The sequence below is a fragment of the Panicum virgatum genome, chromosome 9N (assembly GCF_016808335.1).
Source record: "Panicum virgatum strain AP13 chromosome 9N, P.virgatum_v5, whole genome shotgun sequence".
NCBI classification, from domain to species: Eukaryota; Viridiplantae; Streptophyta; class Magnoliopsida; order Poales; family Poaceae; genus Panicum; species Panicum virgatum.
Genome location: NC_053153.1, coordinates 5,030,357 through 5,051,029, shown reverse-complemented (window position 1 = coordinate 5,051,029; position 20,673 = coordinate 5,030,357). Strand labels below are relative to the sequence as shown.

Genomic DNA, 20,673 nt, shown 5'->3' with positions numbered 1-20,673 from the left:
GAAATCAACCCTCCCACCTTATGAAAACATTTATAAATAAGCCCTTGCCCTTTCTAGTATACCCCAGATAATTCCAGAAATTACAACCAAGCCCTTTCCCTCTCAAAAATATTTACAAACAGGCCCTTGATCCTGGTTTAACTACTAAACCTCCCTGTAACCTATCATTTCATGCACCAAACAATCTCTGATCGACCTAAAACTTTACCACGCCATTCCTAACATAGTTTTGGCCATGCCATTAGAAAACCGCCCAAAAATATTACTCCTGTCTCCATATCTTAATTGTTTCCGATTCGAGCTCAGCGATAAAATCTTTATTTTTTTCTTGATTGTGTGCTTGCTTGTGTGCGTTGTAGATCACGGTGTGAACGAGGGAGAACCTGTCGACGAGTAGTACTGTGAGCAAGTGAACGAGGACCAGTTCCGTGACCCCAAACTCAAAGGACAGTACCTCGATCAGGACTTCCCGGAAGGCTTTGAGAACGGCAAGTTTAATCCTGCCCTTTGATGCATGTTTTGTCCCAGTTTTATAAACACAACCTATTGACCTGTTTTACAAAACTGCATGTGTTTTACCTACTGAAAACACGGTTGGATAGCCACCCCTTGATTTGTTATAATTATTCCTTGACCACCTAGATTAATGTCTGAATGTGTTATATTTGGACGTTAATCGCTGCTAGAACGCTTAGGACCTTAAACACGGTACCACTTGTTTTATAAAAAGAAAACATGTGAGTGTGTGTGTGGGAAGGGAAAATGTGGAATTTTCGAAAGATGAGTTTAGACGGGATGGATGGCATTTCGGTGTGAATTGCCAAATGGTGTGCCCGTACCTGTGTGGTTGAGCAAGGAAGGGAGATATCCATCTTGTCACAATTAAGGACCGAGTTGATGTGTCATCTTGCCTAACTCCACTATCGTGCAAACCACTCGACCGTTGTATGGGCAACGGCTTAGTATAAACCCCACTAGTTAGTCTGATAGCCATCAGGAGAGATGAGAGCAACGGGTGACCAAGGAGAAGGGATAAGCTCTGTGTGACTGATGCCCTGGTTAAACCTCGGTGATAGGTCAATGGCCCCTTGGTGGATCCCGTGGTGGCTAGTCAGGTCTAGCTAAGGTGGGTAATGGCTTTGTTGGGATCTGCACCGACACTAAGGTGATCGTGCTATGGTACCCCGCTTGTGGGTAAAGTTGCACACCTCTACAGAGTTAAAATCTATTCGAAAAGCCATGCCCACGGTACTGGGCGAGTTACGGTTTGCTCACACAACTAGTATTTCTTCTGGGAATGGATGGGTTGGCGTGAGTTGTTTTGGAAAAGTGTCCGGCAGATGTGTCATGTGCTACGGCGGATGAGGAGTCCGGTAGCAAATTTAAAACTTGGATCCTGTGTGGATCAACCTTGCGTGTTACTCGGTGGGAGAAAGATGCTTTGAAAATCTTTTTCTTTCAAATGAACCTCTGCATAAAAATTAGCTTTCTGCAAATTAAACACTAGCCTTATCCTTGATTTACCCTATGCATTATATTCTTTTTATACCCCCTCCCCCCGTGGGTGTGGTTGGACTTGCTGAGTACGTTTGTACTCACCTCTTTTCTAATTTTTACAGAGGAAGATCCAGACTTCGTTCCCGAAGACGTTGAGTAGGGGTTACGTCATGCACCCAACCTTGCCTGTGGATAGGGTCACCCGCAGGGAGCTCCGTATGGTGCAAGACTCTGATGACCTCTTCGTAGTTAATGTCGTGGTGTGGGTTTTAGTTGTTATCCTCGCGATAGTGGTGCTTCACTGCCCATTACCACGTAGAGTTGTACGGTGATGTACCATCTGATATAATAAATGTGTTATCAGCCTCCTGGGACTGATATTGTATCATATTTAAGTCTTCTTTTATGAGGGGATGCTTCAAGCAGCCGCCCGGCTTCGTCGACTCGGCCGCCCCCGACCACGTCTGCCTCCTTCAAAAGTCTTTGTACGGACTCAAGCAGGCGCCCAGGGCCTGGTACCAGCGGTTCGCCAGCTTCGTCCAGCAATCTGGCTTCACTGCTTCGACTTCCGACACATCTCTCTTTGTTTACAAAGAGGGCGCCGACATCGCCTACTTGCTGCTCTACGTCGACGACATCATCCTGACAGCTTCGTCTACCGCACTTCTTCATCGCATCACTGAGCTCCTTCACTCCGAGTTCGCCATGACAGATCTCGGGGATCTTCATCACTTCCTCGAGATCTCTGTCACATGCTCTGCTGACGGCCTCTTTCTCTCTCAGCGCCAGTACGCTGTTGATCTGCTCCAGCGCGTCGGCATGGCCGAGTGTCACTCTACAGCGACTCCTGTGGACACTCACGCCAAGCTCTCTGCTACGGATGGTGCTCCAGTGGAGGATGCCACCCAGTACCGCAGCCTCGCTGGTGCTCTGCAGTATCTCATGCTGACTCGTCCGGACCTCGCCTACGCAGTTCAGCAGGTGTGCCTTTTCATGCACGACTCGCGAGAGCCTCATCTTGCAATGCTCAAGCGTGTCCTGTGGTATGTGAAGGGTACTCTGTCCACCGGGCTTCACATTGGCATTGGCGGCATCGACAGTTTGTCCGCCTACTCCGATGCTGATTGGGCTGGCTGTCCGGACTCTCGGCGCTCCACTTCGGGCTACTGCGTCTTCCTCGGTGACAACTTAGTCTCTTGGTCCTCCAAACGACAGACTACGGTCTCTTGTTCGAGTGCGGAGGCTGAGTATCGTGCTGTTGCGCACGCTGTGGCTGAGACTTGTTTTCTTCATCAGCTGCTTCAGGAGCTCCATGCGCCCTATTTCTTCGGCGACGATCGTCTACTGCGACAATGTCAGCGCTGTCTACATGACTGTCAATCCAGTTCATCATCGTCGCACGAAGCACATCGAGATAGATATTCATTTCGTCCGTGACAAAGTTGCTTTGGGACAGGTCCGGGTGCTCCATGTCCCATCGTCTCATCAGTTCGCGGACATTATGACCAAAGGGTTACCTGTACAGTTGTTCACTGACTTTAGGTCCAGTCTTTGTGTTCGTGACACTTCCGCTTAGACTGAGGGAGGGTGTTAGAATGTAATTGTAACATACAACCCACATTGGGCGTGTTGGCCCATTGGCCCTGTACTCGTTGTAACCCTAGCCGCCTTAGGCTATATAATGAAGGTCACCCCCCCCCCCCCGATTGGGTGTGCGGTGTTTCTCTACAGAGTGGAGTTTCATTCAATGAAACTCAAAAGAGTTATCTAGCTCTCAGTCTTGTTAACTGTACCATAAAACTGTGTATTAAGACCGACCTTAGTTGTCTTATTTCAACTGTTGTAACCGGTTATGTATCTAAGGATGCTAATCCTTTCTTAGGGGTAGCTTATCATTCTCAATCTTCATTATACTTGGTAAACCCTATCCTATTTGAATTCAGCAGCATGCTCTGTATATCTCGATAACTGAAGCAAAAACATGCTCAATCAATCTTGAAAAAACTCCTCTATCATACTATATTTCTACGCATTTTATCTCAAACGCCTTTGACCAAACTAACCCGTTGCGTGTATAATTTTTCGAAGAATTCAACCAAAGAACCTCTTAATGATGCGTATAGTGTTGCTAATTATCATAAGGTTCACTTAGACTTGACTCTGCAATTACTTTGGAACCTACAGAAAGTTCTCATGATTATGAACATTTTTAGAATACTCATTTTCCCTTAAATAAAGGTGTTCCTTTAGTAGATAACTTGTAAGAGTTATCAAGAAATCATGCTTTTCAAATCTGATGTACAATATATTTTTCATTTAAATCCACTAAACTCTACTTTCTAATTCACAATTCATAGAAAAAGTATATATTTACAAAAAGTGGGTCTTCTAATTTTCAAAACCTGGGGGGAAAATATGTTTTACAAAAATGGTCAGTAAAATAGCAAGAAATAATATAGGAACATTTCTAGTGCAAATATAAGCTACAATATACTAATATAACACTTTGATGAGATGACCTTATGCTCTCTCTTCATATTTTTTTTCCTTGCATCGACAGAAGGAATTAAGTCATTTGAGGAAATAATAAGTAGAAAACATATATCAATAAGCAATAATAATAATTTTATAGCCTATTACTATTTTGTGGATTGCTTCTGACTTTGATAGGTTAGACTGTTGGAGCAGTAGAGGTCAAACTCTCGACCTGGTGAAAAAAAAAACCCCCAACGCTGGGAGAAGAACGAGAAGAACTTGAGAAGGCCAGAGACGTCGTGTTTGCATTTGCATCGAACGTCGAACTCCCGGCCCAGTGGCCCACATTTGCCCATCAACAACTACACTCTCCCACAGTCCAAGTCCCACCTCAAAAATCAAAAAGAGGAAAAGAAAAAGAAAAGGAAAAAAAGGAGGCGAAACCCCTCCCCCAAGGCCCCAACCCGATCTCTCTCGCTCCCTCCGGCCCCTCTCCCGTCCCCACCACCTCACCGCCGGCTTCGCCCTCAAAACCCTCGCGCAGGCAGCCGCCTCCCCGCCGGCCCCGCCGCGCCATGCCCGTCGGCGCCTGATTCATGTCTCAGCCCCACGCTGCCCCTGCCGCCTCGAAGCGCCCCTTCTCGTCCACCACCACAGCCCCCTCCCCGACCTCCTCTCCCGCGCCGCCGCTCATGAAGAAGGCCAAGCACCCCGCCGCCTCATCATCCTCTGCGGGGACTACCGAGAAGAACGGCATCCACCTTGATGCCGCCGTTGCCGCCGCCGCCGCGAGCGGGGGGCGAACGAACGGCGAGGAGGACACGGAGATGGCGCTCGCGGACCAGGACGAGCTCCCCACGCCCACCGCCCCGGGCTCCGCGGGTGTCGCCGCCAACCTCTTTCGAAAGAAGGCCACGCTCCCGCAGCCGTCGACCTCGGCGCGCAAGCCCCTCCGCATCAAAATAGGTGCGCCCCCACTCTCTCTTTTTGCGGAATTGCTTACTGCGCGTATGAGTGATAGTAACCGATGGCCATGTGGCCGCAATTGATGCAATTCTATTGTTTCGGATAAATTGTTAGTCAGCTCGCGGGCTAGCTCAAAGTTTTCTTCCCCGTTGTCTGGTCCAGGGTTTACGTTTTCGTTTTTGAAAAAAATTTCGGTGGCCACCGAAAACGGTATACCGGCCGAAATTTCGCGGTTTTCCGGTAATTTCGACCGGAAAGAGCTCTCAAATTCAAAATTCCGAAATTTCGGTTTTCCTGCCGGAATTTCGTTGCATTTTACCGGTATTCCGTTGCTTTTCACCGAAAAATGATGGAAACCGTCGGAAAATGATGGGAAGTGATCTCAAATTCAAAATTTCGAAATTTCGGTATACCGGCCGGTTTTTTGGTGCATCTCACCGGTTTTTCGGTGCTTTTCACCGAAAAATGATGGAAACAGTTGGAAAATAATGGGGAAATTATGTATTTATGAAAAGAAATTGAAAATTTTGGGGAGTTTGTCTATATTGATAGATTATAATGCACAATATATAAGAAACTCCAGCACACAATGAGAAATACGAAAACGAAACACATAATTCATGTCCAAAGTGCACACGTACTTAGTCCAAAGTACAAAGTCTATTAAGTCCATAGTCCAATTAATACAACACATTGCAATTTGGTTTTTAGCCCATTTAAACCGGTTTTCAGTTAATTGAATTTGAAAATCGGAGTTGGAACAACTCGTCATTTCATGTGTAAAATTTTATTTTCTCTCTCTGACTTTGTTGGGATTTTGGTTTGTTATGATTTGTGTGACATGCCCATGAAGTTTCACCTTCGTTCATTTTGTGGTTTGCAAGTTATGCGATTTTCCTGACTTAGGTTTATAACGCTAAAACGTAGACTGTTACATGCGCGAGCAGAGGGAGAGCGTGGGTGAGCGCGCGGGAGAGGGAGGAAGGAGTGGGTGAGGCCGTTGGTCACGGGGAGTGAAAGGGGAGTGAATATTTTCTTAATGGGTTAACGGGTCTGTAACGGATATGAACCCAAATCATCAATTTAACCTACCAAATCAATTTAGATTTGAATGATTTCAAATGCTATTAGCTAATAAAAACCTCTAGTTTTTTATCATAATTTTTGCTGATTTTTTTAATGGTTATTTATAAATTTTTTAAAATTTTTTAAATTCGGAACGAAAAATTCCGAAAAACACCGAAAAACCAAAAACCGGTGAAGACCGAAAACGAAAAATACACCGAAATTTCGGCGGTATGCCGCCGAAATTTTAAACCCTGGTCTGGTCTGGTGTTAGCCTGTTATAGGGTTAAAATCCACTAGCAGCAAGTATCAGTTTACAGATCACTTGCTTGCCCTTATTCCCACTCCCCACTTCGACCCACCTAAGTTTAGCTATCTGATGCTCGCAGTATGGAAGTTGGCTGGATCTGTATACTGTTTCTCGAATAGTGGTGTTTGATAGCCTACTAGCAGAATAGATTTTCCTTTCTGGGAAATTGACTTTGAGGCTTTTCAGATTTTAACTTGTTCATACCATCACACTGATCATCAGATGGATTTGTCGTAGGAAACGTGATAATTCTCTTGAGTGATGGCTGTAGTTATTTGCTTCTTATGTATTTCTGGTACTTATTTCTGCTGGTTACTTCATCATGTCACTGTTTGACTACCTTTCTAATTAGATAATCATATGCATTTAATTAATATAAAAAGAGAGAGCCAACTAGGAGGAATTGTTTTCCACTAAGAAGAAATAGGCATCCAAATCCAAATTTGAGCAGAAGAGGACTTGAACCTTGGTAGTGGTGCTGTAAACTGACACCTGAACCCCACTTACTGAGTTAGGCCCAGTTATTATTGATTAATATACCTTTAAGTATCATGATCAGCATTTGTTGGCAGCTATACTTGGCGATTTGGAAATGAGAACTTTATTCTTTTGAAACCATTGAGAGAGTTTTTTTTTAGCAAAACCATTGATAGAGTTGCTGAGTTCCTTTCACTTGCTACCACACCAATTGTTGGCAAATTCACACTGACCACATTTATGTGAATCTTAGAAATCATGAATCACTAGCAAAAACATGCTGAACATGTATATTTTGAATTTCAGAAATCATTGTGTGTTCTTTCTATGACCTTTGTCAAAGTGTCATCGTCACTGTCTAGTGTCTAAATGACATCCTGGCCATTTTGCATGCATTAGGTCAACCAAAACTGCCAAAAAACTTCGAGGAGGATACATGGGCGATTTTGAAGGATGCTATTACAGCTATTTTTCTCAAGAAGAAGCTTTCATGTGATGTTGAGAAACTCTATCAGGTTATATTCCTGTTGCTTACACTGCAATGTTTCATGCTCCCACGTTAGCATTTAAACTTGATAGCTGTTTTTGTACTGTAGGCTGCTGGTGATCTTTGTCTGCACAAGCTAGGAGCAAACCTTTATGAACGAATCAAGAAAGAATGTGAAATACACATAGCTGAAAAAATATCAGCATTAGTGGGTCAAAGCCCAGATTTGGTTGTATTTTTGTCTCTTGTCCAAAGAACATGGCAATATTTTTGCGATCAAATGTTGATTATTCGTGGTATTGCTTTACTTCTTGACGTAAAATATGTCAAGAATGTTGCAAATATTTGTTCTGTGTGGGATATGGGGTTGCAGCTGTTCCGCAAGCATCTATCACTGTCTCCGGAGATTGAACACAAAACTGTAACTGGCCTTCTCAGATTGATTGAGAGTGAGAGGTATGGTTGTTCTTCTGTAATAAGTTCTGTTTGTGATATGTGCACGTCATGCTCTAATCTATTATTGTTTGTAACTTCTTTTTGTGATTAATTGATGATACAAGGCAAGATTACTTTGCATTTGGTTGCATCAGAACATTATTTTATCAAAATTAGGAAGGTACTTATCTGTTGTACTCTTGCCATCCCAAAATACAAGTCATTATAGTTTTGGCCTGATTCAAACATTTTTAAGTTTATGCAAAAGAATACTAGTATTATGATATCAAATATGTATAATTAGATTAACCATAAAATATATTTTCATGATATACATTTTTGGTTTCATTTGTGTTGACACTTCTCTCTAAAATTTGATCAAACTTGAGAAGATTGACTTAGGGCAAAATTAGAATGACTTTTTTTTGGATGGGGGGGGGGTGTATATTTAGAATTTGAGGTACTATGCCTTTAATACGAATTCTGTGGTATTCAGTCCAACACTTTTTTTTGTGTTGTTTAGATTAATTCAATGACCAGTTATAAAAATCCGATATGTAATGGATATAATTTATTTAAGCCTTTAAGCATGGTTCGGCTAGGCGCCGATTAGGCGGCGATTACACGCGATTACGCGCTAGTGGAAGCCCATCGCCTCGCCTAGGGGGGTAGGCGGGCATCTGGGCGGTGAAGGTGGCATGCGAGGCTTGGAGGAGGTCGTCTGTGATGGAGGCGGCAGCGAGGAGGCCGTCGGTGGAGAGATTTGCGCGAGAGATGTGGGGGAGGGAGAGAGATCTGCCAGAGAGAGAGACATGCAGGGGAGGGAGAGAGATCTGTGTGAGAGAGATGCGGGGGAGGGAGAGGAACTGGCGGCGGCGGGCGCTGTGCGGATGACGGGATGAGAGAGACATGCGGGAGAGGCACGGTTGTTGGCACATGTGGAGATGTGGCTGAGAGAGGGATGCAGGAGAGCTCTGTACGTGGAGAGTTGGGCCGTTAATGGGCCTTCTCCTCTTTATCCCTATTTTTAGACCACTCATCTCTTTTTTTCTTCTTCTTTTTTTTAACTATTTATGCATGTATTATTCATCGCCTAGAAAAACGCCTAGGACCGCCTAGGCGCGATTAATCCCGCCTAGGCGCTAGGCAGTGGGTCACCGCCTAGAATCCGACTAGCGCCTAGCTGAACCATGCCTTTAAGGTGAAATAACTTTGAGGGGATGGAGATAGAACAGAACAAATGGTGCCATTAATCATTAATACTTGAATCTGCAATGGATAATCAATTAATCATAGAAGCATGGCCATGTACTGGTATTTTTTCACTCTATGTAGATTAGGATCATGTTTCTGATAATCTGGAGCATGACCCTAATACACAATGCCAAATCTGAACCATGCGAGCAGTATGGGACTATATTACCCATATCCTGATCCTGTTAAGTGATGACTGGAGGTGTTATAACCTGGGCCAAGGTCGTCAGACCTGCAGGCCCGACTTTACTTTGCCTGGCCTTGGGGCCGGGCCCAGCTATCATGTAGATGAAGTCTGCAAAGGCTGAATTTCAATATAATGTCTCCACTTTGTAAATAAAATAGCATTTCAGTGAGAACATAATAGATATATTGGGTATATGAATGTTTATGCGCACTTTTGGGTTTAGGCTGGGCCACCGGGGCATGGTCATGCCTTTGGGCCATAAATTTTATGCCTGGTCTTTGCCTGGATTTGTCTAAGCTGTGCTGTGTGGGCGCCCATGAACATTCGCAGTGGCAACTGCCAACTATTAGCACAATTGAAAGAAACAGAAATTCATTCCTTTGGCCCCACATGCTGTCTTCGACGTGTTCTTAAATCTGTTAATTTGAATGTTACAATCTCTATTAATCCACAGGCTATTCAATCTCACACACCCTTCAGGCAAACTATTGTGCAACATATTTGCTTCAAGTTACTATTATGTCCCAAGTTTGTATGAACATATGTTTCTGGCATAATGAAGATGTTAGAAACATAACACTGGTTGTATTATGCCTTCACTACTTGTCCTAACATGGAAATTTTGACGCCATCTATGATGTTTTGGACCACTTATTTTCCCCTCCTCCAAGGTCATGCTTTTATGGTAGTGTAATTTGGTACCTGCTGGGTTGAATGGGGGGAACTAAAGCAGTGTACTCAGACTTTAAGACATGTTCGATTCGGCTAAGAAGTTGAAAAAATGATGGTTTGCTTGTGCAAGTTGTGGTAATTGCATGTGTGGTGGAACACATGACTGGACTTGTGAACCGAAAGAGTGTAGTGTCTGTCTCATAATTTATTCAGAGTCCTGTCAACAATAAATATGGATATTCATTATTTTTATTTTTTATGATCAGGCTTGGTGAAGCAATAGATCGGACATTACTCAGCCATCTTCTGAAGATGTTTACTGCTCTTGGAATGTATTCTGATAGTTTTGAAAAGCCCTTCCTTGAATGCACTTCTGAATTTTATGCTACGGAAGGTGTTAAATATATGCAACAATCTGATATTCCAGACTACCTGAAACACGTGGAGGTAAGGATAGTTCTCCTGTTTTTCATGATGTTTACTCAGGTATAACCAGTCAGGCAAACCATTTAACTGATAATATGCACCTGAGTTGTGCAGTCGAGGTTGCAAGAAGAACATGAAAGGTGTATTTTATATTTGGAAGCTAACACGAGGAAGCCACTGATCGCAACTACTGAAAAGCAATTGCTGGAACGACATACATCCGCAATTATTGAGAAGGTGAACATTTGAATTTGTAATTTCAGTTTCTTCTATGCAGCCTGAGCATGCATGATGTTACATGTATCTTACTGGCCACGAGATCCTTATATTGCAACGATGCTTTACTCACCAGCTTCTTTGCGTGTATGCCTGGTTCTTTTGTGTTTGTGGTGTTTTTCAGGGGTTCACAATGCTTATGGATGCAAATCGTATAAATGACCTCTCGAGGATGTACAACCTTTTCCAGAGGGTTAATGCTGTTGAGCTGCTAAAACTAGCTCTTAGTTCATATATCCGGGCTACTGGCCAGGGCATTATTATGGATGAAGAGAAGGATAAAGAATTGGTTCCATTCCTTCTGGAATTTAAGGCATCCCTCGATAAAATATTGGAAGAAAGTTTTGCCAAGAATGAGGCTTTCTCCAATACCATAAAAGATTCGTTCGAGCACCTTATCAATCTACGACAGGTGTGATAGCTTCTATCATTCTACTTGACTTATGTCTCAGTTTTATATTACTGTATTTATATTGATGTCAATGTAATTCTTTTCATAAAAATAATTCTTCCTTTATTTCTGTCTTATCTATTCTCTCTATTAAGATTGTTGTCCCCTTGAAACCAGCAGTTCTTCCAAAATATTTTTAGTTATCATGTACTCCCTCTGTTTGAATACAATAGGGTGTATTGGGATTTGAAAAAGACTAACAAATTTAATTTGGCCAACATTAATCAAAGTATTCACACGTTTAGTACACAAAGGATTTCACTACTTCACTAGGTTCTTGGTTCAAATATATTTGAGTTAGGTTTAGTTTCATCGCAAGACTTTGTCATATTATAATATGCCTTATAATAGAAATGGAGGGTGTAGAAAATTTTTCAATCAGAAAAGGCTACTTATGCTTCTTCAATGTTCCTCAAATAATAGCATTGAATTTGACTTGAAAATACTGCCATAATATTCGAACTTTTGGATCTACATTTTATTGAGATGGCTAAAATGGATGTTCATTTTGTGGCTAGTAACTATTAGAGTATATTTGGTAGTTGTAGATATATGTATCGTAGACTGCCATATGTATTCTGGGGAGCCTTGCCCCCCAAGTCTTGTACTCATATATATACCGGCCGAGGCCTCAATGCAATCCATCCCATTATACACTAATCCTATTATTCTACATGGTATCAAAACCAGAGGTCTCGAGTTCGAATCCTGGTTAGCGCGATGAAATAAAATAATTGCTGCTCGCTCCTATTCCACGTCTGAGGCCTGAGGGAGCCTCCACGTGAGGGGGAGTGTTGGAATATAAGTGAATTTCCCCATTAGCTTAAGCTTTTGGGTTGAACTGGTAGGTGCATGCAACTCAATAGTAACTTAGTATATATTATTATTATTATTATTATTATTATTATTATTATTATTATTATTATTATTATTATTATTATTATTATTATTATTATTATTATTATTATATGTTGGTGTGTATAGTTTAGGCCCATCTAGAGGCCCATGTAATGGCTACTATATACCCACCCTATCTAGGGTTTGGAGGAATACAAGGAAATTAATCCCAAACATGGTATCTAGCCTTCCCTTCCTCCCTCTCCCTCTCTTCCCTCCCTCCCTCTAGCCGCCAGGCCCGCCGCCGGGCCCACTCGCCGCCGGCACCGCCGGCGCCATGGCACACCGGCCGCCGGCACCGCCGCCACCCCTCTCCTCCTTCCCTCCCCTCTCCTCTGCTCCCGGCGCCATCTCCTCCTCTGTCCCGTGCGCATGGCCGCCGGCACCTTGGCCCGCCGCCCCCTGGGCGCCCGCCGCTGCCGCAGCAGCCGCCATGGCCGCGGCCGCGGGACCGGGGGGCGCCGCCGCCGCCGCCGTAGGCGCGGGCGCGAATGGCGCGACCTTTGCCCCTCCTCCTTGGCGCGGACTGGGCATGCACCCCATGGACGCGCCGTTCGCCGCCGCCGCCTTCCGCGGGGCGCAGCCCCTCGTCACCGGAGCTGCTCCGGCCAACGCTGTTCTCGCAGCGGCCCTCCTCACCGCCAAGTCCGAGGCCGCGGCGGCTCAGGAGCGGGTCCGTGCGGCTGCCCTCGCTTGGGAGCGCGAGCGCTCCGCGGCTGATGCTCGCTCGTCGGGTCGCTGAGGCAGAGCACTACATCCTCCGCACCGGCTAGCGGCCTGCCGTCCCCTTCGTCGAGCACGCCGCCTTTTCTCCCCACCAGGCTCCGCCCTCGGGTTCTGGACCCCGGCCCGCCCCGACCGATCCCATGGTCGCCCAGCTCCACCTCCAGGCCGTCGGCGTCCAGAACATCAAGACCCTGGTCTCCGTCCTCCTCGACCCTACGACCTCCTCATCCGGGCGCTGGCGGGACCAGGTCCTCCTCGCCCTCCGCCGCTACGCCCTTGACGACCACGTCCTTCTCGACACGCCGGTGGAGGTGCGGGACGTGGTGTGGCTGCGCCTCGACAGCGTCGCCCTGTCCTGGATCTTTGGGACCATCTCCCTAGATCTGCAGGACATCGTCAGGACTCACGGCGGCACCGCGCGCCAGGCCTGGCTGGCGCTCGAGGGGAAGTTCCTCGGCAACGCCGAGTTCCGCACTCTCCAGCTCGACGACACCTTCCGCACCTTCGATCAGGGGGACCTCTCAGTTGGGGAGTTCTGCAGGAGGATGAAGGGCATGGCCGATGCTCTTCACGACCTCGGGTGCTCGGTTCTTGACCGGGTCTTGGTGCTCAATGTCCTGCAGGGTCTCAACGACACCTACGACCACCTGCTGACATGGATCATCCGCCAGAGGCCCTTCCCCTCTTTTCTGTAGGTCCGGGACGTCTTTGTCCTCGAGGAGATCACCAGGGGTCCCGCGACCGGCTCGTCCTCGGCCTTCTCCACCGCGCTCGTGGCTGCTCCACCGGCCTCCTCCGCCTCGCCAGCCACCTCCCTCCCTGGTGCTCCTCCCACCGGCCAGACCGGGGGTCGGGGGGGGGGGGGGGGGCTGTGCTGGACGTCGGGGGGGGGGGGGACGTGGTGGTGGTACTGGTGGCCCTGCTTCTAATGCTGCTGGTACCGGTGGTGGCTCTGCTCGGGGCCCCGCTCCTGCCCCTGCCCTTGAAGGTACGCCATGTCCATCCTTCAGCAATCCATGGTCAGTGCGCATCTCGATGTGGCCGTTCTAGGGTCAGGGAGGGGTCTCTCGCCCACAGCAGCCGGCGGCCATGTTCACCAGTGCTGCTCCTCTGTTCGCGCCGTCCTGGACTCCACCCGCTCAGCCCAGCCAGCCACCCACCTGGCCTGGGGGTGGGACCAGGTCGCATTGGCGTAGTCCTTCAGCACCATGGGGTGACTCCGCCAGTCAACACTGAGTGGATCGCCGACTCGGGTGCCTCCTTCCACACCACCTCAGACACCGGTATCCTCTCTTCTGTCGGACCCCCACATCCCTCTTGTCCTTCCATCATGGTGGGTGATGGGTCATGTCTTCCCGTCACCGCCGTGGGTTCTGCTCCTAGTTCTTTCCGCCTTCCTAATGTTTTTGTTGCTCCTCAGATGATTCATAATCTTCTTTCCATTCGCCAGTTTACTTCTGACAATTCTTGTTCCATCGAATTTGACTCCTCTGGTCTTACTGTGAAGGATTCGGCTTCCCGGCGTCCGTTCCTCCGATGTGAGAGCTTGGGGCCCTTTACACCCTTCGCCTTCCTGCTTCCGCTACTTCGCCTTCGACTTTCTCTTCGTCTGCTGCTTTTGCCACGATGCCGTCTTCCACCACCTGGCGCCGCCGGCTCGGTCACCCCGGCCGCGACGTTTTGGCTCGGCTTAGTCGTAGTACTGATGTATCTTGTACTAGGGCTCCTGCTGAGCACCTTTGTCATGCGTGCCAGCTTGGTCGTCATGTTAGACTTTCTTTTTCTTCTTTTTCTTCTTCGCATGTGACACATGCCTTTGATCTTGTTCATTGTGACCTGTGGACTTCTCCTGTACCCAGCATTTCTGGTTATAAATACTATCTGGTGGTGGTGGATGATTTTTCTCATTACTCTTGGACTTTTCCTTTGCGCGCCAAGTCTGAGACCTTTCCCACCCTCCTCCACTTCTTTGTCTGGGTGTCCAGTCAGTTCGGCCTCACCATTAATGCCGTCCAGTGTGACAACGGGCGTGAGTTCGACAACTCCACCTCCCGCTCTTTCTTCCTCTCTCGGGGTGTTCAGCTGCGCATGTCTTGTCCGTATACCTCTCCTCAGAACGGCAAGGCTAAGCGGATGATTCGCACGACGAACGACGTCATGCGCACCCTTCTGATCCAGGCCTCTCTGCCTCCCCGCTTCTGGGCTGAGAGTCTCCACACCGCCACCTACTTGCTCAACCGTCTTCCTTCCACAGCTTCTCCTGCTCTCACTCCTCACCACGCTCTTTTCGGTACCCCTCCTGCCGCTGAAAGGATCTTAAGATGCCTAGAGGGGGGTGAATAGTCAATCTGCAATTTAAAACACTTAACAAAAATATCAGACACAGACTAGCCCGGATACTCCGGGTATATGCCCGGATACTCCGGGTTTGGTGGTCCGGAGTATCCGGAGCTATATCCGGAGTCTCCGGGTTTGAACGACCTGAAATGAAACTGCAAGAAGCTTTGATAGAAAAGTAGATCGAGCTAGAAAATGAGTACCAGGGGTTCCTTAAGGTTGATATCCAACAAACAAAGTTCACTAGAAACTCGTGAATGAGTAGATCGAGCTCAAACCCTAGAAATGAAGTCTCACAAGCAAAGGGCAATGAAATCAAGTAAACTAACATGAAGGAGATAAGGATTTGTTTCCCGAAGTTCACACCCGAAGGTGCTACGTCTCCGTTGAGGAAGGATTCGAGAGACGGAGCTCAAGAACCCCTATGCTCCTCTTCCAAGGGCGAGATCACCTCTCAAGCCCAAGGTCACTTACTATGGATTCCTCGGCGACGAATTGAGATTACAAACTTCTTGTGCAGCTCACAATCTTGGTTGAGCAATCACAAGCACGCCTAGCCGTCTAGGAGCACAAGGCTCCAAGAGTAACAAACTTGAATCTGCAGGCTTGACCAAAACCAAGTGCTCAAGAGATGGAAATGAGGCTCACTAGCACTAATCCTTGCTCTTGCTTGCTTCTCACTCAAATCCCTCAAGGGAATCACTCAAGAATGGAGAAGGGAGAGTGGAGAGAGCTCTTTTTGGCTTAGGTTTGAGTTCAGCTCGTCAAAGTGGCAAGAGAGGAGGCTGAAAGGGTATGGAGGGGTATATATACTCTTCAGCCTCAAAAGAGCCGTTGGGCGAGGGGGTACCCGGAGACTCCGGGTATATGCCCGGAGACTCCGGGCAACCCTGACTTTACAGCCCGGAAACAACACCCGGACACTCCGGGCAATGGGGTCCGGAGTATCCGGCCCTATACCCGGAGTATCCGAGTAAGGCAGGGAAAAATTTCGGTTTATGGCTCCTATGAGTTGTTTTGTAGCTCACAAGTGTTTGTATCGGTTCTCTTGAGCACAAGATCTAAATCGAAACCCTTGAACCAAGTCCCTCTTGATAGTACGGCGTTCCTAGACTCAAATTTCAAATTCAAAATCTAATTTCTTGAGTCACAAAGTTTCTGGGTCGACCGGGTCGAGGAACGGGGTCGAGGGTCGTCACTTTATAAAATTATGTATACGAAGGGGGTATACATCTATGGAACGATAAATTATTATGTGGGACGCGACCCTGATTCATCGGGGTCGATATCTTTGGGTCGATAAAGACAAAAACTATATATATGCTACTAATGAAGAAACTAATCTGCACAAACATATAAGAAACATATAAAAGAGTACATTTAGACCATGCTACACGTACTCAGCTCATTGTCTAACAAAAACCACACCAATCTACTGTCCTTAACCTCCTTATCCCAATTAAATCTGCTAGCAATGGGGCTGCGACCCCTTTCAAACCGGGACATGATCCAACCTTAAATGGGACACTGACCCTCTTCGACCCCAACCCTCGAATCGGAACGACGTTCCCGGGTCGAGGGACGAGGCATCGACCCCGAATCCTGTGACTATGATCGAAACCCTTGAACCAAGTCCCTCTTGATAGTACGGCGTTCCTATACTCAAATTTCAAATTCAAAATCTAATTTCTTGAGTAAACTTGAACTCCGCTTTTTCATTTCCTTTTTGAGGGTCGTATATCGTCACTTGATTCACCTATACATGTTCACCACCTGCCCACATGCTCAATTATACCATTAAATGCACATGTGTTTTGTCATTAACCACCAAAACCCACTTAGGGGCCTAGATCACTTTCAATCTCCCCCTTTTTGGTGATTGATGACAACCCACATGAAACTCATTTGATAATCATAAAGCGGTAAACATCTAGCATATAAGGGCCCCCCTAAATGTATGCCATGAACTTTGAATTTCAATTTTGACTTGACATGTCAACAATTGGCATATTTATCGAGAGAAACACAAAAGCTCTTATAAGTTTTACAGTGGGGTGAACAGTTGAGTGCAAAGAATATGTGCGATGCATATGACATGTTATCCACTCAATAAAATGTGTATCTGTCAGCTGGACCCGGAGACTCCGGGTATAGGTCCGGAGATTCCGGATAAGGAATCCGGAGAATCCGGCCTGTAGCCCGGAGTATCCGGCCCTTCTGAGCCAGAACACAGAAAAACAGCAGTCGGTGAGCTCAAACAAGACACATACTAGCAGAAATTTCTTAGAAATAACTCAAGTTCGACAGCTAAGCACAGAGTAGCACACATTATAAAGGTTCTCACACCACAGTCCTTACAAAGAATCAAGGAAGTTCAAAGCGTAAAAGAAACGACATGAGGTCAATATAAAGGGATACAAGGTCGACACATGCCAAAATGAGTACATAAATGGCCTTTCACTCCCCCTTTGTCATCAAGTGCCAAAAAGAGAATGAAAAAAAGCAAGAAGTTCATCTACTCATCATCTTCATCTTGAACGGCATCCACGGAGGTATCCTCATCTTCATCGGAATCGGGGTGCTCACGATAGCCTATGGGCTCATCTTCATCGGTCTCCTCTTCCTCATCAAAGATCTCTTGGCCACTTGGAGAAGCACGTCAGGAGGAAGAAGAAGCACGGCGACGAGGAGAACGGGGCTGACGACGAGCACGTGGAAGTGGAGCATGAGTAGCGGCAATGGAAGCCTCATCGGCGGCATCCCACTCAGCAAATGGATCATCAAAATCAGGGAGCTCGCGGTGAGGATCCAAAGGAAGTCCCAAATGACCCCGAATCTCATTGATGGACCTTGTGTTCTCATGCACATCATTTGCAATATTCCTACACATCCCAAATAAGCTGCGGAGGGCCCTCTTCACAAAGGAGTCATGATGACGGCGACGAGACGATGAAGAGGCACCGGCATGAGCAGGAGGAGGAGGTGGTGCATCACCTGAGCGGGCATGTAAGTGAAGAGGCTCATGCTTAACTGTCTTCGGAAATGTGACCTTGGTCACCCTCTCTATCATATACATGATGTATGGTGCAGCAGGAAGGGACTTCTTGGCCTCAATCATAGTTCTTCTTAGCTCATTCCAAATGAAGTCCATAATGCAAAAAGGTCTACCACTTGGCAAAGTCCGGGCTAGAAGATTTACTGCATAGTATCTAAGTGCCACGGGATCACCATCCTTTGCATCAATTGTTGCTCTAAAGAATTGATTCATTGCATAGTAAACCGGCAAGAGATGGTTTGTCTTTCCTTCTTGAGCACAATAAGGATTGTAGAACAAGGTGGGTACTTGATATGTCTTGAGTTGTTCCTCAACGTGAATGAGATCTCTCTTCTCATCCTTAGTGCCAAGTCCAAGTAACCTAGAGAACGTCATATAATCCACTCCATATTTTGTTCCTTCGGTGGTCCAATAAAATGCAATCTCATTTTCATCATAATATAAAGAAAAATGAAATTGAGCAAGGATCTCCTCATTCCAATCATAGCGAAAACCCATAATATCATAGAGACCCATCTCCTTGCACTTTTCCATAGCCTCATTAAAGAATGGATCATTCATATTCTCATAATATTTCCAATCCACGTACTTGCAATGAACAATGGGAGCACGAGACTTACGCATCACAACTGAAGAATAGAAGTCTTCATGAAGCTTGCACCAAAAGCGCCGCTCAAGACCTTCACTTTTGTCATATCTGTAAACTTTCTCTTTGCGTGCCTCTCTAAGTGCCACATCTTGCTTCTCTTTGCGTGCCTCTCTAAGTGCCACATCTTGCTTGTAATAGTTTCTTTCCATCTCTACTATGAAGCCAGGCACTATCCCAGGTCGATGAAGCCTTGGAATGTTAGGATAAGTGCGCTGGCCGGGAGGGTACTCAACTACCAAGCGAGGGGGGTCTTAGGACATATGTCATGAGCAATACCCTTGCTTGTCGGAGTCGGATGGGATGGAGGAGCCGCGGCTTGGCTTTGCAAAATGTAAGGAGCTTTCCTTGGCTCCTTTCTTGAACTACTGCTAGCGGGTTCCTTGCCCGCACGATGACGTGGACGCAACTCCCTTGGAGAATTTCGAGGGGCATCTTCCCTTTGAGTGAGGATCATGACGCCTCTTTTGTCTTCTTTGTTCCGCATCCTTTAAGGATTCACCAGCACGTGGCCTCACCATGTCTAAGGATGGATAAGAAAGATCAAGACCAAACTGGATAGAATTGGGAAGAAAAAGATGTGCTGGTGGTGATCAAGTCCGGAGACTCCGGTTATATCCCCGGAGACTCCGGCCCAGAGGGTCCGGAGTATCCGGGTGTATATCCGGAGTATCCGGACATGTGCACCTGAAACCCTAAGTTTCAAAAATCTAAGGATTTGACCATGGGATTTGAATGAAACTTGAGGAAAAGGTTTCTACACATGCTAAGAAGAGATGCCCTAAAGATTTTTTCAAAGAAACCTACGACATTGGGAGATCGGGCGATCCGAAGTTCAAAAGTACATTTGAGACCGTTGAGAGCGCGGGAACTTCAAATCCAAGGCCTCCCCGGAGTTTCCGGAGGGGAGGAGAGTCTTCCTTCAAGGATTCACGAGTTTTTTGATGGCCGGAAGGTTGGAATCGCCCCTAGGGCGTGAGTGGGAGAGTGGAGAGAAGAGGATGCGGCGGCTATGGTAAAAAAGAGTGAAGGAACCGTTTACCCCGATCCTCCCCGCGGTATATATAGTAAAATCCAAATATCCGGAGTATCCGGCCTCAGGGCCGGAGTATTCGGATAGTCCGGAGTTTCCGGGCCCTGGGCCGGAGACTCCGGCTCCCCCTGAGACTGAGCAGAAAGAAGTTCAAAAGAACTTGATCTAGATGGATTTGGTAAAGATAGATTTTGTAGATCTAATGGTGTGAGAGAAATTACTCAACTCGAGATTAGCCAACAATCAATCAAGGAGAACAATGATCTCAAGTGAGTAAAATGAAGAACCAATCTTTTTATAAAAACAAAAACACCCAATTTTTGAAAGTTTTTCAAGATTTTTTCTTTTTGATAACCACTTAATCTATGATCACTTAAGTGTATGCAGTAATTCAAGCTAGATTACGAGAATCGAAGATGTTTAGTTCACTTCTCAAAGCACAAAACTTTGACTCATTTAGAGGCTTAGTGAAGATATCGACGAGTTGCCCGTCGGTGCTTACATATTGTAAAGCAATATCTCCCTTAGCCTCATGATCCCTTAAGAAATGATGACGCATATCTATTTGTTTTGTTCGGGAGTGTTGTACGGGGTTGTTTGCTAACTTGATCCACAAAAGTTGTGCACAACACGCACCGGCGGCGATATATTCGGCCTCCGCCGTGGACAAGGCAACCGAGTTTTGCTTCTTAGAGCTCCAAGCTACTAAGGACCGGCCAAGGAATTGACAAGTTCCCGTAGTGCTCTTTCGATCCACTTTGCAACCGGCATAATCCGAATCGGAATAGCCAAGGAAATCGAAATATGAGCCCTTGGGATACCATAAACCAAGGTTAGGAGTGAAAACTAAATATCTTAGGATTCTCTTAACCGCCATCAAATGACATTCTTTCGGATTAGCTTGAAATCTTGCACACATGCACACACTAAGCATAATATCGGGCATAGATGCACAAAGGTAAAGAAGGGATTCAATCATGGAGCGATATACCTTTTGATCC

General features: G+C 46.3%; 1 protein-coding gene across 1 annotated transcript in view; it reads left to right on the top strand.

Moving 5' to 3' along the window:
- The first annotated feature begins 4,432 nt into the window (after nucleotides 1-4,432).
- Nucleotides 4,433-20,673, top strand: part of LOC120688512 (cullin-4-like) — a 30,078-nt gene continuing 13,837 nt past the window's right edge. Inside the window, exons 1-6 of the mRNA XM_039970860.1 lie at nucleotides 4,433-4,938; nucleotides 7,190-7,305; nucleotides 7,387-7,733; nucleotides 10,092-10,272; nucleotides 10,366-10,488; nucleotides 10,652-10,939. Of these exons, the coding sequence (XP_039826794.1) occupies nucleotides 4,569-4,938; nucleotides 7,190-7,305; nucleotides 7,387-7,733; nucleotides 10,092-10,272; nucleotides 10,366-10,488; nucleotides 10,652-10,939 (1,425 nt within the window). The 5' untranslated portion in view covers nucleotides 4,433-4,568. The remainder of the gene's footprint in view (nucleotides 4,939-7,189; nucleotides 7,306-7,386; nucleotides 7,734-10,091; nucleotides 10,273-10,365; nucleotides 10,489-10,651; nucleotides 10,940-20,673) is intronic.